This window comes from Nelumbo nucifera, chromosome 3 (genome assembly GCF_055504915.1).
Source record: "Nelumbo nucifera cultivar China Antique chromosome 3, China Antique-T2T, whole genome shotgun sequence".
Taxonomy (NCBI): Eukaryota; Viridiplantae; Streptophyta; class Magnoliopsida; order Proteales; family Nelumbonaceae; genus Nelumbo; species Nelumbo nucifera.
The window spans coordinates 96,462,383-96,490,273 of NC_142651.1; the positions used below are offsets into that span (position 1 = coordinate 96,462,383).

A 27,891-nucleotide genomic window follows, 5' to 3' on the forward strand; every position below is an offset into this window, starting at 1 on the left:
ATTTGTACTTAATTGTGAACACCCATTTACAACCTACAGTCTTCTTGTTTCTTGGTAGATCCACAACTTCCCATGTGTTGTTCTTTTCTAGTGCCTCCATTTCCACTCTCATGGCTTTTTTCCACTCCTTATTAGAAAGTACCTCGGCTAGAGAATTAGGAATGGGAATGGGAATGGTGTTAAGGCTGGCTAGAAAACTTTTATGGGATTTAGAGAATCTTTGGAACGACACATATTTGGCTAAAGGGTACAATGGGCATTTGGTACATTCTCTGGTTCCTTTTCTCAGTGCAATAGGTAGGTCATACTCAAACTGTGAAGGTGCAGGTTCAGGTTCTGCATATCCCTCAGTTCCAGGATTAGAAGTTGAATCTTGGACTTGCACAAGTTGAGGATCTGGATTTCTTCTCCTAGAGTAAACCTGCATATATCTCACATCATCATGCACATCATTGGTGGGATTAACAGTGTCTGAATTTGGTTCAATGGTCGGGTTGTTTGACTCTTGCTAAGACTCGGGAATGTGGGGCTCAGAGGATTGTGATTCAGAGGGATGTGATTCTTGACAGTTGGATGACTGTGAGGAGGGTAATACATCTAAGGAGAGTAGATCCGAGGCCTTATCTTCCATTAATGAGGGCTCCCCCTAAAGATAAGGTTGAGTGAAAAAGGATTGTCCCTCCTCAAATGTGACATCGATGGAAGTGTAGAATTTTCTGGTGGCTGGATGATAACATTTATAACCTTTCTGAGTTGGGGAATATCCCAAGAAGACACACCTAATTGCTCATGGATCCAATTTTCCCTTATTATGGACATGAACAAAGGCAGTGCAGCCAAAAATTCTTGGTGTGAGATTATTTGAGGTTTGAATATCATGGTAGAATTGAGAAAGAACTTGTATTGGGCTTCGGTTGTCAAGAACTTTAGATGGTAGTCTATTTATGGTGTATGCAGCAGTAAGGACAGCTTCCCCCCAATATTGTTTTGGCACCCGGTTTTGAAAGAGAAAGGCTCGGGTGGTTTGCAAAAGATAGCCATTTTTCCTCTCAGCTATCCCATTCTGTTGAGGAGTGTTAATACAGGAGGATTCATGCACAATGCCTTCTTTTTGAAAAAATGGGGACAAATTCTAATTAAAATAATCTGTACCCATTATCAGATTAAACCTTTTAATTCTCACACCAAATTGAGTTTGGACCATGTTATGAATGTTGGGAAGAATGGTACCCACATCAGATTTAGACTTAAGAAGAAAGATCCATGTGACCCTAGTGCAATCGTCAATAAAGGTAACAAACCATCTAGAACCAGTAATGTTGGGAATTTGAGAAGGGCCCCATATATCCGAATGAATCAAATAAAAAGGAGTTGAAGATCTTTTATTGCTGATTGGGAAAGAAACCCTTTAGTGCTTAGCAAGTTCACAAACATCACAATGAAAGGTTTCAACATCAATTCCTTTAAACAAGGAAGGAAGCATTGTTTATAAAGCAGGAAATGAAGGATGACCGAAACGGAAGTGATGACACCAAATTAAATCTTTATTGGAGGTAGATAAGAATGACTCGTGTGTGACATGCATAACAGTGTGAGATGGTTTGCTGGTTGCTTCAAGGGAGTAGAGTCCATCCCTTTCCTTAGCAAGTCCAATCTTCTTCCCCGAAACCTGGTCCTGAAATACACAGTAAGAAGGAACGAACACAACATTGCAATTCACATCCTGGGTGAGTTTATGTATAAAGATAAGGCTAGTGGATAACTTAGGAACATGAAGCACATTTTTAAGCAATAAGGATGGAGTAATTTGAATATTCCCAATCCCTGCCACTATGGTGAATGAACCATCAGCAACAGAAATTTTTCTATTACTAGGACAGGGTGTATAGGTGAGAAAATGTAGTGAAGAGGGTGTCATGTGGTCAGTAGCTCCAGATTCAAGAATCCATGGAAAAACACTAGCCGAGGCATGTAATCCTAGAGATAAAGACTCACCTAAGAGAGCAAGAGAGGTAGAACCACTTCCTGGTTTCAAGGATTTCAAGAAGCTCCTTAGCCTTTCAATTTCTTCATCATTATGGTCCCTGACTTGAGTGTTCTTGCTATGGGGTTGTGGAGACATTATGGGCCTGTTGAACTCCTTTTGAAACTCCTCGATTTCCCCATTCCTTGCTAGATGTGGGAGGTTTCCCATAAAGTTTCCAGCACCGATCTTTTGTGTGTCTGAGCTTCTTGCAATAGGTGCACTAGAGGTTATCGTTAGAGTCACGGGTAGTTGTGTCACGAGCCAAGTTGTGATTGTTCTCACCCTTTGAACCACTATAACTTCCTCCCCTTGCCACCATGGCTGAGCCTTCGGGATCTTTAGGCTCAAGCATGATTCCACGGCGGTTTTCCTCAGCTCTGACAAGAGCTATGACTTCATTCAATGGAGGCACTTCTTCTTTGCCAAGAATTTGTATTCGGACCTGATCAAATTCAGCATTCAGTCCGACCAAAAAATCATACACCCTATCTTTTTCAATAAAATTCTTCAAGATCACAGCATCATCAGGGCACTTTGTCTCAAGAACCCGATAATGATCAAGCTCATGCCATAAATTTTGTAGCAGATTTGCATACTCTGTAACACTTCTGCTCCCTTGTTTGGCCGCCACTATCTTCACTTTGACCTCATAGACACGAGCAGCGTCATGGGCTTTGGAATAGGTTTGTCGGACAACATCCCAAATAGCTTTTGCAGAGGGAAGAACATACAAGTATCACTAATCTCGGGTGTTATTGAAATCCACAACCATGACATAATCATGGAGTCATCTTCGTCCCAAGCATCAAAATTTGGCTCGCCCAACTTTGGCCCTGTTCCAAGAAGGTGACTAGATTTTCCTTTTCCCTTCAAATAGGTACGCACTAGTTGTGACCACTTCACGTAGTTCTGGCCATTCAGACTATATGTTGTCTGAATATTCTGCAAATCACCAGTGTGAGGATGAGAATTTGTTGCTCCTTCATCGATTTGGACGGGAGCACTTGTTGTAGTCATGTCGGACATTGTTAATGCAGGAAAAATAAGGCCAGCAGGAAAGGAGAATACAGGAGGGAAGAACTGGCCAGAATAAAGGAGAATAAAGGAACACTTCTAGTTACAGATCAACACTGAAGGCCAGAAGAGAAAGACGCGAAAAACTGGCAATGAAGACCGAAAAATATCTCAAGGTTGACAAACCTAGAGCTCTGATACCATGTTTTGGAATGGTAGAATACTGATGTATTTCATTCTATTGCCAATCGGCATATTTATACAGTAAGTTGCTGCAATAAATAGAAAGAAGAAAAAAATAGAAAGAAAAGAAAATAGAAAGTAGAAAAATAGAAAGAAAAGAAAATAGAAAGTACAAGAATAGAAAGAAATAGAAAGAAAAACTTTCTAAATCAATCCTTCCACAATCCTAGGAATATATACAATTCTATTTTCACACAACTACCAAAATATAGATCTGCACCAGCAACCCCACGTTTTCCAATAGATAGGTATGCCTCTAACTTCTTCCTTGGTACTGCCTTGGTGAGGATATCTGCGAGCTGCATGTTGGATGTGATATACGAGAGACACACTTCTTGTGATGAGACCCTCTCTCGCACAAAATGTCGATCAACTTCAATGTGTTTAGTTCTGTCATGTTGCACCGGATTGTGGGCTATATTAATAGCCGCCTGATTATCACAATACAGCATCAAGGGCTTCTCATAATCAATACCCAACTCTTCAAGTAGTAATCTCAGCCATAGGATTTCAGCCACTCCGTTAGCCATTGACCTGTACTCAGCTTCAGCACTAGAGCAAGAAACAACACTCTGCTTCTTACTCCTCCAAGAGACAAGGTTACCTCCCACAAGGGCACAATATCTAGAGGTAGACCTCCTGTCATCAGCACTCCCAGCCCAATCGGCATCTGTATAGACCTCCACCTTCATGTGATTATTGTTCTTGAACAGTATACCTCTACCCGGGCATCTCTTCAAGTATGCTAATATTCTCTCTACCGCAAGAAGATGAGTAGTTCTAGGGGAATGCATGTACTGGCTGACAACACTAACTACATAACTGATATCTGGCCGAGTGAGGCAAAGATATAGGAGTTTTCCAACCAACCGTTGGAACATAACTTTGTCTTCAAGAGGCTCCCCGCCCTCTGCACTAATCTTGTGATTCTGTTCAATGGGTGTATCAGCAGGCTTAACACCTAATTTTCCAGTTTCTGCCAACAGATCTAGAACATATTTTCTCTAAGAGATAAAGATCCCTTGTTTAGATCTAGCAACCTCAATACCCAAAAAGTACCGTAGTGTACCAAGATCTTTCACCTCAAACTCTTGATGGAGGAGATGTTTGAGGGACTCAATCTCACTACTATTATTTCCTATCACTACAATATCATCCACATACACAGCAAGCAGGGTTAGAGAGGAGTCCACCCTCTTAATGAACAGTGTATGATCTGATTGGGCCTGTACATAACCGAATTTTCCAAGGGCTAGTCTGAATCTATCAAACCAGGCTCTAGGTGACTGCTTCAAATGATACAATACCTTGTTCAGTCGGCAAACCTTCTTACCTGTCTCTGTATCATAGAATCCAGGAGGCAACTGCATATAGACCTCTTCCTATAAGTCTCCATTCAAAAAAGCATTTTTAACATCCATCTGGAACAAGGGCCAAGAATGACTTGCTACAAGGGATAACAGAACTCAGATGGTGGTCATCTTGGCTACTGGGGCAAAGGTCTCCAAGTAGTCTATACCATAAGTCTAGGCGAACCCCTTTGCAACCAGTCGGGCTTTGTACCTTTCAATGGAGCCATCAGCATTATGCTTCACAGTAAATACCCATCTACATCCAACCGGTTTCTTTCCTTTGGGTAGGTCAACTAGCGCCCAAGTATTATTTTTCAACAGGGCATCCATTTCAACTTGCATTGCATCTTTCCACTCTGTAACTGATAAGGCTTCTTGCACTGTTCTTGGAATAGGGACATTGGCAATGGAAGTGAGATAGGACCGGTAAGAGGGAGATAGGCGATCATAGGATAAAAACTGGGAAATGCAGTGAGCTGTAGATGTGGTGCAATGTCGTTTCCCTTTGCGGACGACAATAGGGAGGTCAAGGTCATCTGCAGAAGGTAAAGGAACAGTGGAAGGTGTCTCAATGGGCTCTGTGACTGTAATACCTGGATCTGGAGCCACAGAAGGAACTGGAGATGGCCTGGACTGCCGATGACTGGGATCAACCTGCCTGCATCGCCTGTGATAGACTCTAAACTCCTGATCCCTCTGACCACCCTCACCATTATAGCCTTCATCACCCAATGGAATAGGTAAAGGAACAGCCCCACTCCCACTGCTCTCCCCCTGAGGAAAAGGACCCAAATCCCCACTCCCACTGCTCTCCTCAAAGAAGGTGACATCCATGGAGACAAACTTCTTCCCCGAAACAGGATCATAGCAGCAATAACCCTTTTGAGTTTGTGCATAGCCGAGGAAAATGCATTTGGAGGCCTTAGGGTCAAACTTGGAATGATGGGGCCCGAGAAGCTGAACGAAACAGGTACAACCAAAGGTTTTAAGGGGAACAGTAAACAACTCCTCGTCTGGGTATAGAAGGGAAAAAGGGGTTTTCATATCAAGAACCTGGGAAGGAACCCGATTAATGAGATATACTGTCGTGAGGATGGCATCACCCCAGAAGCAAATAGGTACAATGGAGGTAAACATAATGCTTCTAGCCACCTCCAAGATGTGCCTATTCTTCCTTTCGGCAACTCCGTTCTGTTGTGGTGTATGAGGGCAAGTGCTCTAGTGAATAACTCCATGATGAAGGAGGTAAGAGGTCAATGGCTTAGCAAAGTATTCCTTTGCATTATCAGATCTAAGAACTTTGATCTTGGCCCCAAACTGAGTTAGAATCATCTGATGGAAGTTTTGGGTCAGAGCAGGAACCTCATTTCGAGAACGCATAAGGTAGACCCAAGAAAAACGGGTATGATCATCAACAAACAACAGAAAATATCTGTACCCACCCATAGAAGGGATGTGATATGGCCCCCAAACATCAGTATGCACAATATCAAAAGAATAATTACTCATTTTATTACTCAAAGAATAAGATGTTCTACAATGTTTGGCAAGCTCACAACTCTCACATCTCAACTTTGACAACTCAACAGACTCAAATAAAGCAGGAAACAGACTCTTCAAGGACCGGAAAGATAAATGACCTAATTGGTTATGCCAAAGCATGACCGGACTCACAAACTGAGAAACAAAGGACTTCTTATCCACTGGCTCTTCCCAACGAGAACTCCCTCCGAGCAGATAGATCCCATTCGTCTCATGGCCAGTCCCAATCACCTTCCTCGTCTCCAAGTCCTAAAAAACACATCGGTCAGAGAAAAATGTTACAGAACAGTTCATATGTTTGGTAATACTACTGACTGAAAGTAGGTTAGTATCAAGCTTAGGAACATGCAAGACCGAAGATAAAGAGATAGTATCCGATAACTTGATGTCACCCTTGCCAGAAATGGGAACAAGAGTGCCATCGGCAATGGATACTCTATCTCTACCGTTGGACAAGTGATAAGTAATGAACAATGATGGCAAGCTAGTCATATGGTCGGATGCACCTGAATCTATTACCCAACAGTGTTCAGTATTACTTGGAGATAAAGCATGGTAAGATGAGGCTCGAGTACCTGAATGTGCAAAGGCAGATGTGGCAGAGGCCGTTGGTGACTGAGATGGCTGAGCTGAACTCCCAACTTCCTTTTCCAACTGTATTAGGGCAGCCCGAACTGTAGCTAAGGTCTCTAGGGGTGTGTCTTTTGTGCTTGACGAGGATGTTGAATCAGTATTCACAGCCACATGAGCAGTACCCTTCTTATTTCTCAGTTTTGTTGGGACTAAATGAGGATGCAGCTTCCAACAAGTATCTTTTGTGTGTTTGGGTTTCTTGCAATGTTCACATACCAGGTCCCGTTTATCTTCCTTCTTCCTGTCCCTTTCTGGATCACCCCCTGACTTAGGTTTAACTGTTGTCAGGGCTGGGGAAAGAGGCTGAGGTTGCATCATGACTTTCCGCCTGGTCTCTTCACTATGCACCAGGGAGTATGCTTGAGAGAGGGTCACACTATCTCTGGTCAGTATCTGTTGCTGCACAATGTCATATTCTGAATTTAGGCCAGCCAGAAATTCAAACACCCTATTTGTCTCGACTTGCTTTCTGTGAGTCTGTGCATTTTTGGGACTCTCCCACTCAAGAGTCTCTAAGTGATCAATCTCATGCCACAGGGATTTCAAGGTAGAGAAGTAGACAGAAACTGGTTTCTCTCCTTGTTTAAGACTATTCACTTCACACTTCAGTTCATAGGCTCTAGCAACATTAAGGGGTTGGGAATAGGTTTCTTTCATAACATCCCATATCTCCTTGGCTATCTTGGCCCACAAGTAATTTTGGCTGACATGTGGCTGCATAGAATTACACAGCCATGCCATAACCAAGTAGTTCTCTTGAACCCACTTGGTGTACATCGGGTCCTCCTTGGAAGGTTCTTTCACATCTCCCAAGAGGTAGCCCAGTTTTCCCCTTCCCCCAATAGCCATCATGGCTGATTGGGCCCATTCCAAGTAGTTTGACCCATCAAATCTCACAATTGTAATCTAAAACCCAGTTTCAGATATACTACCATAATTGTTGTTCCCAAAACTACCTTCTCCCTGATTTTTAAACTCCATCTTTGGTCAAGAATCAGTAGGTACGAACTGTTAGGGTCACTACAACAAAAAACAGCACTTGGACAGTCGATCACAATCAGAAATCAGTATGGAATCAATGCAGGTCTGATCTGAAACCAATCGGCAACCACAGTATATGCATGAAACCAGTATAAATCTGATCTGAAACCAATCGGCAATCACAGTACCAAGCAGTCCGTACAAGTTTTCACCCCCTAAAAGAGCTCGAAACCAAAAATAGGTCTGAAACCAGCTTAGAGAGCAATCTGAGATGCTGGAACAGAATTAGGGTTTCAATCGTAGGTCTGAAATAAGTGCTCAGCCGCACTTTCCAAGCAGTCCGTACAATTAGGTTTTGTCGTAGGGTCAATGTGAAACCTTAAAACTGGTCACCTCTGGGAGAAAACCCTAAAACAAGCACTTTCCAAGAGGATAACAAGAGTTCGGCCCAACAGAAAGGTTTGCCGCAAGGTTAATGTCAAACCCTAGAACAGAGAGAAAACCCTAAAACAGTTTGGTCGCTCCTTCTAGATAGGTCCAACCTATCTTGACTGATAGCAGTCTCTAGAAAATAAATAAGACTTACCCAGAGAATGTTGTTCGCTACCTTCCAAGGTTGCCTGAACCCTAGCCTTCTCTGATTCTTCCTGATTACCAACACTCTGCAAGCCGTGGCAAGTCTTCAACAGCTGCGAACCTCTTCTGGTAACCTCCAAGAATCAGCCAACGTATACTTCATAAACTTCCAACCCTAGATAGTTCTCATGTGGTCGGCTGGACTAGACTCACATGAGAAACCCTAGATAGATAGGCTCTGATACCAGGTAGATGATCAAGACTACAATCAGCCTTGAACCCTAATAGATTTCAGATTAGGAAAAGTAGAAGAAAAGGAAGAGAAAGGAAGAAAAGAGAGGAGAAGAACTGGAGAAACAAAGGTTGAAAGAAGGGACAGATTCAGAATGATTTGCCGCCGCCACTCTCTTAGTATTTATAGGTTATGTTCAGTACATAGGGAAAAGGACAGATCTGCCCTTAGTACTTACATGACAAATAAAGCAAATAACAACTGAAATAACAAACTGACCACCAGCTGACACTACCATGACTGAAACAAATAATTACACATACTGTCCTACGAACACAGTGGGGACCACAGCTGTGGGGCCCACATCAGTGTTCTCTACAGTATTAAACACAACATGGGAAATAAAATTTGATTCAAGAAGCCACAAGCTGTTCAGGAGGCCAACATGTGTCTGTCTCCTATTTTTGATAAACTACTATTGATGGTGTGACCATTTTCGGTTTCAGCCTAATTGGAGGAGGGGACTAGCAGTGAGATAGCATTTCTCCAGGACCTTAGGTGGACTTTTTCATGGAAAATTGAGAGAATTGAGATAGAGGAAGATTCTCAAGTGGGTGGTTAGTCTGGAGTCACTGGACATCCTGTCAAGCCACTGCCCACTGGATAAGATCCTGTCTAGAGAAGGTAGCAAGAAGGCTAGGAAGCTTTGGAGTTGCATACTTTCTGCTATTTGCAGAATCATCTGGAAAGAAAGGAATATAAGGTGAAGAGAATGTACGAAGGCAGGAGGAAGAGAGTTGCAGTAGATGTTAGGAAGGCAGAGAAGATAGAGGAGAGAATGAAAGTCTTACAATGTGAATCTGGTGAGAAGAGTGGTGGGAAAGGATTATGGGGCGGAAAAGTTATATGAGTGGGGAATGCTAGAATGGGGAAGAGAGAAGGTGATGGGGGTGAGAAAACTGAGTGTTGGGTTATTGTTGTTCATGTTTCATAGTAGGCAATTTGCAGACTGGATGTTGGAAACAAAGAAAACAAAAGAAAGAAGTTTTGATTTAAGGTTGAATTGGTGGTACCAGACAGTTGGATAAGTAGCTACAGGAATGCCTAGAGTACCAGACGGTTGGACAAGTGGTTGGTATCCTATACCAAGCCTAGAGTATCTTGACATTTGAAGACATTGCTAGATGTTGTGGTAGGTTCTTGAAGTTTGATGACAGGAATCGAACCTGGGAGAAGCTTGACATCGCAATATTACTAGTTGAAGTCTAGAACACCGCTGCAATCCCAGATAGAATAGAACTGGGTTTTACAGGGGAGCACTACAACCTGAGATTCATCATTGAAGGTGTTGATGGGTCGTTCTGGAGTGAAAAGGAGGAAGCTTCGATGGATGGAAAACATTTTGAAGAAGTGGTGGTGAAGAAGGATGGAGTGGAGGCTGAGGTAGGTGAAGGTTCATCAGGTTGTAGTGCAGAGGAGGCAGAATTGAAATGGAAGCCAAAAAGTTGTCTGGGAAGAGAAGATAATGAAGTGGACACTTAAAACACTAAAGAGGCACATATGGCCAAAACTAGGACAAGTGGTTTGCAGGAGAGATAGCGAAGGGTTAGAGAGGAGGGCTCAGTGGAAGGCCAAAGGTCAGGAGGTTTAAGTGGGAAAGAGGGGGGGAGGAAATAGGCGGTAGCAGGTGTTAGTGGAAATTTTTTTTAGTATAATTTCTCACATAACATAATTCACACAATTAGACTAATAACTGGGTTTTTTGTTATTTGGGTAAACCCCATTCGGGAAATCACATAGATATTCCTTAATTACATCTCTGCTAGGGAAAAAGAAAACCTTTTAATTCTGATTCAGAAGTACCAATGAATAAAGACTAAACTAAGTATCATATGAAAATTCTGGTATATATTCCCTCTTTGTTTGAGAGAAAAACAGCATATAAAGAAACAAACATTGTATGCAAAACAAGTAAATAGGTATCATAAAAAGCATGTTTCATCAATAAGGCTACAAATGGCCTTTAAATTGTGGTTGTATGCATTATCATGCTGTGAGGAACCATAATCAGCCAAGTTTCATGAACAAGGCTGTAGATGGTTTTTCCCCTCACACATAGGTTAAGAGGTTGTAAGGAACCATAATCAGCCAAGTTTCATGAACAAGGCTGTAGACGGTTGTCTCCTTACATGTATTTCAATATGAAAAAGGAAGAAAAGAAAAATAAAAGGAAGAAAGAAAGGAGTGAGAAGAATTGATAGAATATGGGCTTCCATCCCATGTGAGAAGCACAAGGAGTATTATATTGAAGAGGTGTAGGAAGAAAACAAGATTCCCTATCTTCTTCTTCCTTTTTTTTTATGCTCTCCACACCAATCTTCTTCTCTGTTCTCTTCCCACTTGTTTCTTAATGCTAGAAATCCTACAAATCAATTAGTAATAGCCAACAAAAAGGCATTAGCCCCTTCTCCTTGTAGGAGAGGGGTTTATATAGAGGAGGGAGGTGGTTAACTAACTCCCCACTCCTCTCTTCTTAGAGTGCCAAGTGTCACCCCACTTAAAATGGGTTAAGAAGGGAAAAGAAAATTCTTCCTTCCTAAGGTGACAAGTGTCCCCCCACTTAAAGTGGTTAGAGGAGAGAAAATAACTCTCTCCCTTAGGTGACATGTATCCCCCCACTTCAAGTGGTTAAAGGAGGGAAAATAAATCCTTCTCCCTAGGGTGACATGTGTCCGCCCACTTCAAGTGGTTGGAGGAGGGAAAATAACTTTCTCTCCCCTAGGGTGACATGTGTCCCCCCACTTCAAGTGGTTAAAGGAGGGAAAATAAATCCTTCTCCCTAGGGTGACGTGTCCCCCCACTTCAAGTGGTTAGAGGAGGGAAAATAGTCATCTTGTTAGAATAAGACAAGTGGCATCCCCTCATAAATAAGCGGGACACCTCATCAGAAATTAATCAAAATGGATTTATTCTTTTAGGGCATGCTGTTCCATTAAATGGGCTCTATTGCAGGCCCATTAAGCTTATTGCATTATAAATAAGCCCAATTAATTTGGGGCCTATTGTTCACTAAACTAGACTGCAGGCCCCTTTCTTTATTAAAATGTTTCAGCCCACCAATAGGACTGATTGGGCTTATAAGAAAGCCTTTTTTTCTTCTTTATTATTATTTTTTTAAGCTGTGACTGGGAGTATCTTAATAACCTGCTCCCAGTCCAGCAAACTTAAGGACTTAACAGTACCCCCTTGAGTACTATGAGCTCAAGAAATAGCTTGAGGTTGCAGTGCTCAAGCCATTTTTAATTGATTGGGACAGATTTTTGTGAATTAGACTTATTAAGACTCAAAATTGAAAACAAAAGCCCCTCTGATGGGCTTGAAATTGTAAAAGAAAAGGCCTACACATATATTGTTGGGCTTTCTTTTATTATTATTATTATTGGCCCGTATGACTTAAGTGTGGCCCATTATCTAATGGGCCCAAAAAGCTTTTATATAAGGCTTAAAGAGTGTAATTAAATGGGTTTAAGAAACTTATGAATATGGGTCCATAAATAAAGTGTGGTCCTATGTTTTAAATTGGAATTGGCCCAAATTATGTGTTAATGGGCCTACAAGCTTTTAACGTAAATGGGCCTTAGTAATATGTTAATGGGCCTTAAAAGCTTTTAAATAACTTAAGTATGGACCATTATTTAAAGTGTGGTCCCATACTTTAAGGACTTAAAGAAAGGCCCAACAAATTAAAAGACAGCCAGTTGTCCATTAGTTAAGTAAACAAAAGTCCTACTATGATTAGGACTTTTGTTTAGATAAGTATAGGAGCTAGCATGTTTCTAACTTCTTTATCTCATTACTTCAGTCAAAAGAGAGAAGAAAAAAGACTCAGCCTTATTGAGTCAATCTCTTTCACGTATAGGCTCCAAAAAGAGACGGAGCATTTTCAGAGATGGTCACCATCTCTTTCACGTATGACCCGAGTTCAATAACTCGAGGTTTCAGCTGCAATGAAGTAGAAGCATTTTCATTTTTTTCCTTTGAAACCTCGGTAGAGGTTTTGGAAATAGAGTTTTCTTCAAAGATGGTCACCATCATGATTGGTGCTTCTGGTGGAGTTGGCAAATTCACAGGAATGGTTTCGATCATGATTTGAGTTGGGGCAATCACTCTAGCCCTTGGTTTGGTAACCTTTACTGGAGAGACCACCTTTGATTTTGTGATCTTCAAGGTTGATGAGGCAATCTTTTTGGTTACCTTTGCCTTTGGAGGCTTAAAACCTGCCCTTTTGGCAGAGTTGAGCATCGCCCATACATGTAGGCTATTTCTTGCAAAAGAGGTCTTAGTGACATTTCTCTTTTTTTCCTTCTTAATTTTCTTCTCTGTCTTAGGAACCAAGGACATGGTGGCAGCAGCAAGGGGATTCACATCCACAGTGAATGTTGCTTTGTGGGAAGGCTTCTTTGAGCCCCCCATTTTCTCCTTTTTTGTAGCCGTGAGTTCAAAGTAGTGAACAATTACTTTTGGTGCCATGAGTTCTTCCTTCATAGGCACAACACAAATATAGAGATAATGTATGAACCATCACCATGTTTTAAGTTTTAGCCTATTCTTTCATTTCAACTTCTTTCACCAGAGATGAAAAGGAGAATGGGTCCCACCGGGCGTGCCAAAATTATGTTAGTGGAAATTTTTTTTTAGTATAATTTCTCACATAACATAATTCACCCAATTAGACTAATAACTGGGTTTTTTGTTATTTGGGTAGACCCAATTCGGGAAATCACATAGATATTCCCTTGATTACATCTCTGCTAGGGGTAGAGAAAACCTTTTAATTCTGGTTCAGAAGTACCAATGAATAAAGACTAAACTAAGTATCATTTTTCTACAAAATTTTCCTTTGAAAATTCTGGTATATATTCCCTCTTTGTTTAAAGAGAAAACTAGCATATAAAGAAACAAACTTTGTATGCATAACAAGTAAATAAGTATCATAAAAAGCATGTTTCATCAATAAGGCTACAAATGGCCTTTAAATTGTGGTTGTATGCATTATCATGCTGTGAGGAACCATAATCAGCCAAGTTTCATGAACAAGGTTGTAGATGGTTTTTCCCCTCACACATAGGTTAAGAGGTTGTAAGGAACCATAATCAGCCAAGTTTCATGAACAAGGCTGTAGACGGTTGTCTCCTTACATGTATTTCAATATGAAAAAGGAAGAAAAGAAAAATAAAAGGAAGAAAGAAAGGAGTGAGAGGAATTGATAGAATATGGGCTTCCATCCCATGTGAGAAGCACAAGGAGTATTATATTGAAGAGGTGTAGGAAGAAAACAAGATTCCCTACCTTCTTCTTCCTTTTTTTTTATGCTCTCCACACCAATCTTCTTCTTTGTTCTCTTCCCACTTGCTTCTTAATGCTAGAAATCCTACAAATCAATTAGTAATAGCCAACAAAAAGGCATTAGCCCCTTCTCCTTGTAGGAGAGGGGTTTATATAGAGGAGGGAGGTGGTTAACTAACTCCCCACTCCTCTCTTCTTAGAGTGCCAAGTGTCACCCCACTTAAAATGGGTTAAGGAGGGAAAAGAAAACTCTTCCTTCCTAAGGTGACAAGTGTCCCCCCACTTAAAGTGGTTAGAGGAGAGAAAATAACTCTCTCTCCCTTAGGGTGACATGTATCCCCCCACTTCAAGTGGTTAAAGGAGGGAAAATAAATCCTTCACCCTAGGGTGACATGTGTCCCCCCACTTCAAGTGGTTAGAGGAGGGAAAATAACTTTCTCTCCCCTAGGGTGACATGTGTCCCCCCACTTCAAGTGGTTAAAGGAGGGAAAATAAATCCTTCTCCCTAGGGTGACGTGTCCCCCCACTTCAAGTGGTTAGAGGAGGGAAAATAGTCATCTTGTTAGAATAAGACAAGTGGCATCCCCTCATAAATAAGCGGGACACCTCATCAGAAATTAATCAAAATGGATTTATTCTTTTAGGGCATGTTGTTCCATTAAATGGGCTCTACTGCAGGCCCAGTAAATGCTTATTGCATTATAAATAAGCCCAATTAATTCGGGGCCTATTGTTCACTAAACTAGACTGCAGGCCCCTTTCTTTATTAAAATGTTTCAGCCCACCAATAGGACTGACTGGGCTTATAAGAAAGCCCTTTTTTTCTTCTTTATTATTATTTTTTTAAGTTGTGACTGGAGTATCTTAATAACTTGCTCCCAGTCCAGCAAACTTAAGGACTTAACAGCAGGTAACACTCAAGCAAGTAAAGGGAGTGGGGTCCACCATTTCAAACAAAAGAGGTTCAACTTTAAAAGGGAAACTGGGGTAATTGGGCCAAAACGTTGAAGGGCATTTTTGCAATTAACTTGTCTTCGATGAAAAAGGGGTTTAATCCCTTTAGATCCAAACGAACAAAGACTAAAGAAATAAATGGCAATGATGAGTGGGTTTAGGTGCTGACAAAGTACAAGGTCCACCATTTCAAACAAAAGAGGTTCAACTTTAAAAGGGAAACTGGGGTAATTGGGCCAAAACGTTGAAGGGCATTTTTGCAATTAACTTGTCTTCGATGAAAAAGGGGTTTAATCCCTTTAGATCAAAACGAACAAAGACTAAAGAAATAAATGGCAATGATGAGTGGGTTTAGGTGCTGACAAAGTACAAGAATAGTAGGAGAACACGAGCTGGCCAAGTAGAGGTGCAGGAGAACACAAGCTCATCAGTTCCAATCAAAAAGGAGAGGGAGCAACAACCCAAGAACATAGGAGAGAAGAGAGGTGAGCATTCAATTTTGATTTTCTTTCAAATGGTGAGGGAGAGTGGAGGTGGGGACTTACAAATGTGTATGGGACAAATGAAGAAGGGGCAAGGGGGAATTTTTGGAGGAACTGGAGGGGGCAAGGCAAGTTTGGGTGGTAGGAATACATTAATTAAATCCACTTTGGCCAATTTTCCTGTTTTTTTCTTGTCAGTGTTTAAGATACCAAGGGGAGTGAGTATAAGTATGGAAAAGCTGATGAGGGATCTCCTGTGGGAACCAAGAGAGGAGAAAAGAGATCATAGAATTAAAGATGGTTAGTAGAAGTAAGAGTGATAGTGGATTAGGCATAGGAAATATCCAAAAGAGGAATGAGGCTCTATTGGGAAAATGGTTATGGAGATTGAAAGTGGAGAGGGATAAGTTATGGGACAAGGTAACTATAAGCATTCAAGGGCAAGTGACTGACGATTGGGGTGTGGGAGTGTTGACTAGGACCACAAGAGCCTCACCTTGAAAATCTATTCATGCCATTCTACCATCCTTCTTGCTTTTATCAGGTATGAATTGTCCTCTAGTAACCTTGTGAAATTTTGAGAGCATGTTTGGGTGGGGGACTCACCTTTGAAAGAACAATTTCCTTCCTTGTATTCCCTCTCAATATTTAAAAACAAGCCTATTTCCACTTATTTGGTTCCTTCTAACTCAAATTATGGGTTTGAGTGGGATTTGGGTTTTAGAAAGGGTATCAGAGATTCTGAATTGAATAATATATCGACCTTGATTCAAGTTTTGGAAGGGGTGATATTAGATCCCTCAAGAGTGGATAACCGGATTTGAACTTTATCTCCCCCCGATGTCTTTTCTTGTACCTCGTTTTTTAGAGCATTAGTTCAACCCTTTGATGGCCTTGGGCAATATTTTCCAGTCAAGGAAGTTTGGGATAAACCGATTTCTCCCATGATTGGAGCCTTCTATTAGGAAACTTTCCTAGAAAAGTGCAACGCTTGTGATTTTCTCCAAAGAAAAAGACCTAATTGGTATTTATGCCTTAATTGGTGCATCCTTTGTAAGGCTAATGGTGAGAGTTGCTATCACTTATTAATCTCCCGCTTATCTCTTTCAATGATTTAGGATTGGTTTCTCTCTTTGTTTTGTTGCAGATAAACCCCCTACCAAATGTACAAAGCTTGTTTGCTTCCTTTTCTGTCAAGTGGTCAAGAGGGTAGAATATTGTGGAGATCTGCAACAGTTGCTATTTGTTGGATAATTTGGGAAGAAAGGTATCAAAGGATTTTCTCTGAAAAGGAAAGTAGAGATGCCATCGTTGAAACCATCCCTGTTAGGGTGGTTAATTGGGTGAAGTCTTTGGACTTGAGGGTATATCTACAAATGATCTGTTCAAGAACTAGAAAGAAGTGATTAAGTCAGCCCCTCTCAAAACCATGACTTTTTGTCCACTTTGGTCCCCACCAGATGTTGGTTTCACTAAGTTGAATTTTGTTAGAAGCAGTGAAGGTAGCCCAAGTCCTTCAGGTATAGAAATAATTTTAAAAGGATGCAAAAGGGAAAGTTATTGCTCTATTTTCAGGTCCTATTGGTGTAGGTGATTCTCTTAGAGCTGAGATCATGACGGTAATGGAAGGAATTAAAAGAGCAAAAGAGTTGAATATCAGAAAACTGATTGTTGAAGGTGACTCAAAGTTGGTCATGTTGTAATTTGCCAATGAAAAAAAGTTTAAGTGGCTGACCCAGGACTTGGAGATAAAGCTACAGTGGGTAAAGAGAACTGCTAATTCTTTTGCGGATACAAGGGAAAGTTTATTTTGGGTCATGTTGTAATTTGAACTCTTACTTGGGGAGGGTTAAGAGAGTTTACCTCTCCCCTTAGTATATTGTCGTTAGTTCTCATACAAATTAGTAGAAATGGTACATTCTTAAAAATATAAAGAAAAAAAAAAGAAAAGGCAAAATAATTTCCAGCAACTCTTCATGACCAATATGGAAAAAGAAATAAAAGGTAATTTCCATTTACTAACTTTTTTATCAATAACAGAAACTTTTATTAAAGAATTAATAGAAAAGTACAGAGGAAGAGCGGGAGAGGTAAAATCTCTTAACCCTCCCTGAGAGAAACAAAAAACAGAATTACAATACAGGCCAAAACATTTAATCCATTCCCACCCCTTGTTTAGCAAGAGCATCCGCAAAAGAGTTAGCATTTCTCTTAACCCATTGCAACTGAATCTCTATATACTGAGTTAGCCAATTGAACTTTCTTCTTTCGTTTGCAAACTTCCATAATCCATTTTCCCTTTTTGAAACCAACCTACAACAATTTTGAATCTCCTACAATTAACTTTCTGACATTCAATTCTTTAGCCTTCTTTAACCTTTCTGTTACTGCCACAACCTCGGCTCTAAGTGAATCCCCTTCTTTTGCCACTTACTGACTTTTTAATAAAAGTTCAGTTATTGATAGAAAAATATAGTTTCTAACTGTACATGGGTGTTACAATCACTTAGTATATTGCTGTTAATTCTTATACAAATTAGTAGAAATGATACATTCTTAAAAATATAAAAAAAAAAGAAAGAGCAAAATAATTTCCATCAACTCTTTATGACCAATAGGGAAAAAGAAATAAAAGGTAATTGCCACTTACTGACTTTCATGATCAGATGAAGAAGCAGTCCTTCCATTATCCCCAGATTTATATTCAAATGACAAGTAAGGTTTATTCCCATTAACATTCAGTGACTCTTGATGCTGCAATAAATGAAGCACATGCATTCCTTAAAAAGATGCATAAACTATTCCAATTAAATAGGATCATATTAAGAATAAATAAATAGTTGGTAGAGGAAGATAAACATCCAAAAAGCAAGGACTAGAGGTCATCTTTTCAAGTCCTTTTTGTCTCCTAGTGGAGGACTCTTCCCAATCCTACATCTCTTGGAATTTGGAAGTGGATCTGGAAATTCCAAGTTCCACCAGAGATGTCTTTTTATATGTAGGCTGCTGTTTTGGACAGGATTTTAACACCAGATTACTTCAGAAATAAAAGGATGGTTATTGATGACTTGTGCTGCTTATGCAAGGAGTTTGAGGAATCTATGAAACATCTTCTAATTAACCGCAAGATCCAACCCAGTTTTTTTTATGAATAAAGTAAGATCCAAGATCCAACATAGTTAACAATTGCTAACCCATAATTAGGGTTTCTTGGCATATATTATTCTTGTATATCATCATATCATTCTTTCATCATCATCATCAAGCCTTGCCCCAACTGTATATGGGTCAGCTACATGAATCCTGTTCTGCCATTCCATTCTTTAGAAAATTTTATTTCTTACCCATATGAGGTATGGTCTCATTTCCTACAGCCATTTGCCAACCAATTGATTATTCCAGAAGACCATCAGAGGTTGATTTCTTATTGGCAGGGATAGATTTAACAGAATATGCTGCCCACTATCATCTGTTGGTCTATACAGGAAAAAAAAAGCAGCAGGTTTTTAGCCCAAGATGTCTGCTACAAGGTTCATCATCAGCAAAGCTGGAAAGGACCCTCTCATTGATCTGCTATAGGAAGTTGCACCCCCCGCTTTTTAGTCTTGCATATGTTCAAATCTGTATCAGCTCGTGTTCTTGTCTCATTGAGGGAAACCCCGCCCTCCTTTTTAGCAATAAAAGTTCTGGTTATCAAAAAAAAAGTTTGGATAAGAGTGTGAAGAATCCTGTTGTACCTTATTACTATAGTCCTTATTGTACACTATCTTGTTAATTCTTTCTCTCTTATTTTCTCTTCTTTGCCCCACAAGGGCCTTTCTGTAAATATACATATTTCACATAAATATATTCTGACTCTCTAGGGTGGGGTTGATTGATTCTGTTTACACCCTAAACTTGTTGAGCTTGTACGAACTGAATGTGTGGCATAGTACCTTTATGTGAAGAATCCTGTTGTACCTTATTACTATAGTCCTTATTGTACACTATCTTGTTAATTCTTTCTCTCTTATTTTCTCTTCTTTGCCCGACAAGGGCCTTTCTGTAAATATACATATTTCACATAAATATATTCTGACTCTCTAGGGTGGGGTTGATTGATTCTGTTTACACCCTAAACTTGTTGAGCTTGTACGAACTGAATGTGTGGCATAGTATCAAAGCAGGTTACTCCATAGACTGTGTCTGCTCCATGTTCACTCATTAACCTCTCAAATCTTACTGGTTTCTGGATTCATTGACTGAAGCTAGGGTTGTTTCAGTCAACCCTAATCCTGGCTATCAGTCAACCCTAATCCTGGCTATCAGTCTGCTAGTTCAGCAAGGGAGACTTTCAGAGAATTCTTTGGGAAAACATCTGTTTGAAGGGAAACTATAACTGGTGTGTCACCCAGACCTGGTTTACCTACTCAGAAAATCTGATCGTGACTGGATACGTATTTGGGGAGTTCTGATCTCTCCTCTCTTGGATGGCAGTTTCTGTAAATCTGCACATCAGGTTGGTGAATCAGACTTTTCTGCTCAATCGGCTATCTATTTTTTTCTTGGAGCCCTAGCTTTGGTGTCACCCTAGGGTAATCTTACTCCATAAACTACTCAGTTGCATTTCGGTATCAGTTCTGGAGAGTATTTCTTTTCTCCCCAGTTCAACAGTCCTGAAACACTGCTGGCTTGAACTGTTACCACTGAGAACCTATCAGGTTGGATCTGTTTTGGCATTTTCTTTGAAGATACAGGAATATTATGCAAGGTTTCTTGACTTGTGGGCAGAATATGAATTAGTTCACATCAAGCCATCTAATTCAGCAGAGTGTTTTAAGTATCTATAGAAGCACTTTGAGAAGATGAAGGTGAACCATTTCCTCATGAAACTGACACCTAAATATGAAATTATTCGGCCCAATATTCTGAGTAGGGGTACACTACCAAATTGAGATTCTATGATGGGAGAATTGCTGAGAGAGGAGGCTAGACTTATGACTGCTGCAAATCTGGAAGGGAATCAACTTGAATCTGGGGCTGAGATAGTTTTTATTGCACAAGTGAGCAAGAAATCTGGTGGTAAGGGTATGCCTAAGACCCAAATACCCAATGTTATGAATGCAAAGGTTTTGGACATAATGCTTCACACTGCAAGAAGAAGAAATGTTTACACATACTGTAAGCAACATAGTCATATCATTCCAGATTGTCCTGTTCGTCCCTCCAAAGGTAGTATGAAGAAGAATCAGCCACAGGCTTACCAGGTATCTGAAGGACAGACGACTGATGTTCCCAGTGTCAAAGGTGAATCTTCTGACCCCATGAACAAGGAAGAGATACGAGAACTGGTATCCTCTGCTATCTCATCTGCATTTTCTGCTATTGCCTATCTGGTGAGTTCTCTGGTTATTGTTCCTCTTCCTCTCATGTTTAGATAATTAATTCTGGGGCTACCAATCATATGACTGGAGCCTACCTCGAACCATCAATTAAATCTTCAAAGACCCATCATAAGCATATTGTTATTACCAATGGTGAAAAACTGAATATCGTTGGGAGTAATGATTTGTGTTTGAAGCTCTCACCCTCGACTTCCCTTTCCCTTACCAAAACTTTCTTTGTTCCCAAATATACCACTAACCTTGTTTCAATTGGTCAATTGGTTGATGAAGGTCACATTCTTACCTTTTTCTTGGTTGTTTGATTCAGGACCAGTGCATTGGGAAGGTGAAAGGAAAGGAGCGTAGGTTGGGCCGCTTGTCTGCTCTAGAATTCGAGGGATCTGAATCAGCACAATCATCTGCTTATTTTAGTCCTTCATTGAATTCTAGTTTGGGTCAAAGAAATAACATTTGGGATTTATGGAATAAACGTTTGGATCACCTAAACTCTGAAAAACTTAAATTTTTGTTTGGCTATGGTTTCATTAGAAATAAAATTCCCTCCTTGCAAACATTTAATACATCTTGTGTTACTTGTTGTTCGAATAAAAGTCATACGTTGCCATTTCCTCACAAAGTTAAACATGCTACTTTACCTTTTGAAATTATACATAGTGATGTATGGACTTCCTCTATTGTTTCACAATTGAGATACAAGTATTTTGTAATGTTCATTGATGATTGCACCAGGTACACTTGGATGTACTTCCTCAAATACAAGTTAGAAGTTTTTCCAACCTTTCAGTTGTTTCATGCTATGGTCCGAGTTTGGTTTCAATCCAGTGTTCATATCCTATGCTCAGACTCAAGGAGAGAATACAATGATGGTGAATTTCTAGCCTACCAAAGAAATCTTGGAATACAAGTTCAACGGATTTTTCCAAACACTCCTCAGCAAAATGGTGTGGCAAAACGCAAGAATGGGCACATCCTCAATGTTGTGAGAACTCTTCTTCAAGAGTCACATGCACCATTTTCATTTTCGGTGGAGGCAGCTAGTATGGTTGTGTATCTAATTAATTGTGTTCATTTGTTATGGCTAACTTGTCTCCTCATCAAAAACTGTTTGGTTGTCCTCCTAATCTCTCCAACCTTCATGTTTTTGGGTGCTTATGTTGTGCGTCTTCGTTCTTGAGAATGTTCTAAAATCTCAGCTCAGTCCGTTATGTGTGCCTTTGCGGGGTATAGTCCCAACTCCCAACCACAAAGGACTTCTTTGCTACGATCCTTCTGCCCATCGCATCTGTATTTCTCAAAATGTCATTTTGATTGAGCATATTTCCTTGTTTTCAAGAGTAGCCAAGTTATTTGTACCTTCTGTTTCTGTTTTGTAAGACTTTGATTCATAGGATGCTCTGCCTTCAATGACTATAAAGGATCTTCTCGTCTTCGCTCACAAGTGAGTCATAATTCAGCACCTATGCCTACGACCCTCCTTCTTCCCGGTCCAGATCCTCAGCCTGCCACCAATAACCCCGTAAGTGGTACCCCTGTTTCAGATTCTTCTATTGTTCCATCTGTCCCTTTGTGACATTCTACTCATGTTTCTAGACCCCCTAATTGCTATGGTTTCACTTCAAACCATAGTTCCTTTTCTATTATCTTGTCTTCCACAGATACTCCTCGTTCTTACCAACAGGTCATTAGTGGTCCCCACTGGAAAGATGCCATGGATGCAAAGGTTCAAGCCTTGCATGAGAATGACAATTGGGACCTTGTCCTAGCTCCTTCTAATGGCTCTCTTATTGGAAGCAAGTGTGTTTATTCAATCAAGTTGAAATCTAATGGCTCCTTAGATCGATATAAAGCATGTCTTGTGGCTTAGGGTTATACACAAGAGTATGGCATTGATTATGAGGATACATTCACTCCGGTTGCCAAGATCACTATAGTTCGTTTTCTTTTAGCCCTCTCTACTGTGCACTCTTGGCCTATCTACCAATTGGATGTGAAAAATGTCTTTCTACATGGACATTTAGGCTATGTTTGGTTTGAAGGAAAAGGTAGGGAAAGGAAGGGAAAGACAGGGAAACCAACACAAGGTTTGTAAAGGTTTCCCTACCTTTCCCTACATTTTCCCTTAAACCAAACATAACATTAAAGAAACAGTATACATGAAACCCCCTCCAGGGTACTATAGTGATCCATCTCTTGTTTGTCGCTTGAAGAAATCTCTCTATAGGCTGAAGCCGAGTATAGTCAGAGTAATTCTAATCATTCTCTCTTTGTTCAGAAAAGGCCACAGGGTATTACAATTCTCCTCTTGTATGTGGAAGACATGTTGTTGATTAGAGATAATGTACAAGGAATCACAGGGTATTACAATTCTCCTCTTGTATGTGGAAGACATGTTGTTGATTAGAGATAATGTACAAGGAATTCAAGATTTTAAGTCTCTTCTTCACAGACCCTTTCACATGAAGGACTTGGGTTCTCTCACCTATTTCTTAGGACTTGAAGTCCAAAGAAATAATCGGCAATATTTCATTTGCCAACACAAATATGCTTCAAATATAGTCAAGTTGGTCGGCCTTACTGATAATAAGCAGGTTGATACTCCCTTGGAGCTGAATGTTAAATTGTCCAAGTCAAAAGGTCCCTTACTCATTGATGCCACCATCTATCCTCAACTTGTGGTGTCCCTTATCTATCTTACTATGACTCAACCTAACATCTCTCACACGGTCCAAGTTGTCAACCAATTTGTCTCTACTACATCGGATTATCCTCTATGTTTGTGGCACTTTATCACATGGACTATTCTTCTCCTCATCCTCTCCTATCCATTTGAGAGCCCATGTTTATGCTGATTGGGCAGGTTGTCCCAACACTCGTCGCTCCACTAATGGGTGGTGTGTTTTCATGGGTGATTCTTTTATCTCATGGAAATGCAAGAGACAACAAACTGTCTCCAAGTCCTCCACAGAAGCTGAATACAAGGCAATGTCATCGCTACTTAAAGACCTTGGTCATCCTATCTCTATACCTATCCCTCTACATGCAGATAACACCAGTGCTATAAAGGTTGCTTCTAACCCCGTCTTTCATGAAAGGACAAAGCACATTGAGGTGGATTGCCACTTTATTTGAGACTTGTTTCTTACTAGCTCTATCTCTCTTCTTCATATGGCCTCAAATATGCAGATTGCTGACATATTCACCAAGGCCATGACGAGATCCAAACATCTATTTCTTATGGGCAAACTGATGCTAATGCACTCACATCAATTTGAGGGGGAGTGTGAAGAATCCTAATGTTGTACCTTATTACTGTAGTCCTTGTTGTACACTATCTTGTTAATTCTTTCTCTCATATTTTCTCTTCTTTGCCCCACAAGGGCCTTTCTATAAATATACATATTTCATATAAATATATTCTGATTCTCTAGGGTGGGGTTGAAGGTCGATTGATTCTGTTTTCACCCTAAACTTTTTGAGCTCTCTTGTATGAACTGAATGTGTGACAAAGAGTACGGGAGACCAAAAAAATAAATATCCACATGACAGCTCTAGATCGTTGTTTAGAAGAAAATGGTAAAGGAATACTAATTTCAAAAGACTTATTGAGGAAAGTTAATTGGCTCACAAAGAGCATGACTGTTACCTCTCTTTGGGTGGGAAGATCAGCAAATACCTTAGTGGATGGGTTGGCTAAGCAAGGGGCTTCAAGGGAACATTTATTTTGGGCTGCACTGTAATTTTTATTCCTATTTTAACTTGATGTAATACTTTGGTAGGAGAGGTAACAGCTCGTGCCTCTCCATGGGTTTCCTGTAATGCCTTAATTCTCTGGTTTAATAAAATTATCTTCATTTATCAAAAAAAAAATAGAAATACTAATTTCAGAAGTGAACAGTAAAAGTACAAATATAAAATCTTTTATTGTCACCCACTGATTAGGGCTTTACTATAATACTAAGATGTCATGAACAATCAAATACAACTCAAGATGTCATAAAAACAGGCAATATTAGAAAAGGTAGTGAACCTGATCGATAATGAACTCAATTTTTTCCTTCCAGATCAGTGCTTCCTGGATGTTGAATGCTGCCATCTAGAACAAAAAACAAATCCAGCAATAAGAAGGGGGAACTCCATTGGTGAAAGACAATTCTAATGGTACAGTTACAGACAAGTGATCACCTCCAACAAACTGGAAAATAATGTTAGCATATCTTGTTAGTACTTAATACCTTAAATCAGTGTTTAGAAAGCATTCTATGTGCACATGTTGAAGCTCACTTTTATGTGGGGCATTAGTGCTAGTTGATGCAAAAGGAAAAAATGAAACTATGGAGAGGAAAAACAAGTCCCCCATCATTTTTCCTTTAATTGCAGCAGTCTTTTCTTTTTGTGAGTGTTATTTTTCTCAATTTGTGCATGTCATCCTGGCACAGTAACTGTTTAAAAGTTTATTTATAATGAGTAACAAAATTATATAAATCTGTACAATGCTGGTTTCCTATATATGTGGGTAGCCTCAGTTAACCACCCTTAAGTCCTCAATAACAAATCACCCCTTTGGGGTATTAGACACTAGAACATCTGAATTCCTGTTGCTTCTTGTTTTGCCAGACCATCTACTAGGCCATTTGCAGATCAAGGAGCCCACTTAATGCTAACTCTCATATCCTTCTTGAGGTCTTTAATCTCTCTGTTGAGAGTTCAGGGGTATTTTAGTCATTTTAACCTTATCCAAATTATATAATTACTTGGAAGTGTTAGGGGCCTTTTTGTGATTGATGCTTATTATCATATGTATTTTTTTATCAATAACAGAAACATTTCATTAGATAATTAAGAATAAGTACAAGGGCAGGGAGAGAGAAACTCTCTTAACTCCCCCAAAAAACAAAAAGAAAATTACAGAACAGCCCAAAAAACTGATCCCTTCCCACCCCTTGTCTGGCTAGTGAATCGCCAAATGAATTAGCACTCCTCTTAACCCACTGCAATCTCATTTCCATACCTTGAGTCAGCCATTTGAAGAATCTCCGTTCATTAAGATAAGGCCACATACCCTCATCGTCCTTCCCTAACCAACCTATCACCAGTTTTGAGTCTCCTCCGATGAAGAATCTATTAATATTTAATCCCTTAGCCCTTTTTGCACCCTCCATCACAGCCATAACCCCAACCCAGAGTGAGTCCCCAAATCTAATCGAGCCTGAATACATAGCAATGACTACACCTTCCTCTGTCCTGAGAACTCCACCAATCCCTGAGAGAAAAGGGTTGTCCTCACTACTGCCATCAAAAATTCAGCTTAATGACACCAGAACATGGCAGATTCCATGAAGGAAGAGAGACATTTCTACTTGGGGCTGAATCTGCCACTTCTTAGCAACTATTCAGCAGAACCACTGTGGGAATATCATCAGTAGATCACTAATTGCAGATTTAGTCAAGTTTCTTGTGAAGGAAAGAGGGGGAAGATGAAGATTTCAGCAGTAGAGAAGAAAGGAGAAGAAGAAGAGAGTAGGAAGTCAACCAGGATTGTGAAATTAACTCTATCCGCCCCCTTCTCATTATATTTATACTTAACTTAAAAAGATGAGATATTACAAGGATGCCCTTAGTAGGGCGGCTACTAAAAGCTGAACAGTCACAACTTAAAAAAACATAAACTAATGGGCCTAAAGCCCAACAACTTCCTAACTAAATAAAAACAAACCGGACCAACTCAACACTCCCCCTCAAGTTGGGAGTAAATGTCACACATTCCCAACTTGCGTAGATCATGCTCCAACTTGTTCTTTGCAACACCTTTTGTGAGAACATCAGCGAGTTACAGATCAGAAGCAATGTATGGAAGACAAACTTCTCCGAAAGTTACCCTTTCTCTGATAAAATGTCTATCCACTTCAATGTGCCTAGTTCGGTCATGCTGGACTGGGTTATGGGCAATGTTAATTGTTGCCTGGTTATCACAATATAGCATCATAGGTTCTTCTTCCTGTACACCAATTTCTTCTAACAGGGAATGGATCCAGAGAAGTTCTGAAACTCCATGTGCCATGGCCCTGTATTCGGCTTTAGCACTTGATCTTGCCACCACTGTTTGTTTCTTACTCTTCTATGAGACAAGGTTACCCCCAACTAGGGTGCACACTCCTGAAGTTGATCTCCTGTCATCAAGGCATCCTGCCCAATCTGCATCTATATAAACCTCTAGTTTCAACTATCAATGATCAGTAAACAATATGCCTCTGCCCGGGTGTCCCTTTAGATAAGCAAGAATCCTGTCAACTGCCTCCCAATGTTGGATTCGTGGAGCATGCATGTATTGACTTACTACACTTACTGCATAGGAGATGTCTGGTCTTGTCATACACAAGTATAGTAGCCGACCCACAAGTCTCTGATATCTCCCAATGTCCTTTACTGGTTCACCTTCGAATGCATTAATTTTATGGTTCTGATCAATAGGGGTGTTGATTGCTTTTGTTCCAAGCTTCCCTGTATCTTGAAGAAGATCCAAGACATACTTCCTTTGTGAGATAAAAATTCCATGTTTTGATCTTGCAACTTCAATGCCTAAGAAGTATCTCAGTTCTCCAAGATCCTTAATTTCAAATTCTTTATGTAGGTTCTTTTTCAGACCATCAATCTCACTCAGATCATTCCCAGTGACAACAATATCATCCACATAAACAATTAGGACTGACACCAAAGATCCCCTTCACTTCACAAATAAGGTGTGATCGGATTGAGTCTGAGTGTAGCCAAAAGCAATCAAGGTCTGTCTGAATCTGTCAAACCATACTCTGGGAGATTGTTTCAAGCCATAAAGTGACTTCTTAAGCCTGCATACCTTTCCCTTTTCAGTATCATTGTAAAAACCAGCAGAAAGATCCATATACATTTCTTCTTGCAGATCCCCATTTAGGAAAGCATTCTTCACATCAAGTTGAAACAAGGGCCAAGAGTATGAGGCAGCAAGAGAAAGAAGTATTTGAACGGAGGTCATCTTTGCAACTGGCGCAAAGGTCTCTAAGTAATCAATGCCATAGGTCTGTGTGTACCCTTTTGCAACAAGTCTTGCCTTGTACCTTTCTATACATCCATCTGCCTTATATTTTACCGT

The 27,891-nt window shown here is 40.1% G+C and overlaps 1 protein-coding gene across 5 annotated transcripts in view; it reads right to left on the minus strand.

Annotated features, from left to right (window-relative positions):
- The window catches only part of LOC104586852 (protein ENHANCED DISEASE RESISTANCE 2-like), a 76,860-nt gene that overhangs the window by 37,628 nt on the left and 11,341 nt on the right, over nt 1–27,891 (minus strand). For all 5 annotated transcript variants that reach the window (XM_010244218.3, XM_088900448.1, XM_010244221.3 and 2 more), the window contains 2 exons: nt 24,793–24,858; nt 18,032–18,135 (listed from right to left, as the gene is read on the minus strand). In XM_010244218.3, the coding sequence (XP_010242520.1) occupies nt 18,032–18,135; nt 24,793–24,858 (170 nt within the window). The remainder of the gene's footprint in view (nt 1–18,031; nt 18,136–24,792; nt 24,859–27,891) is intronic.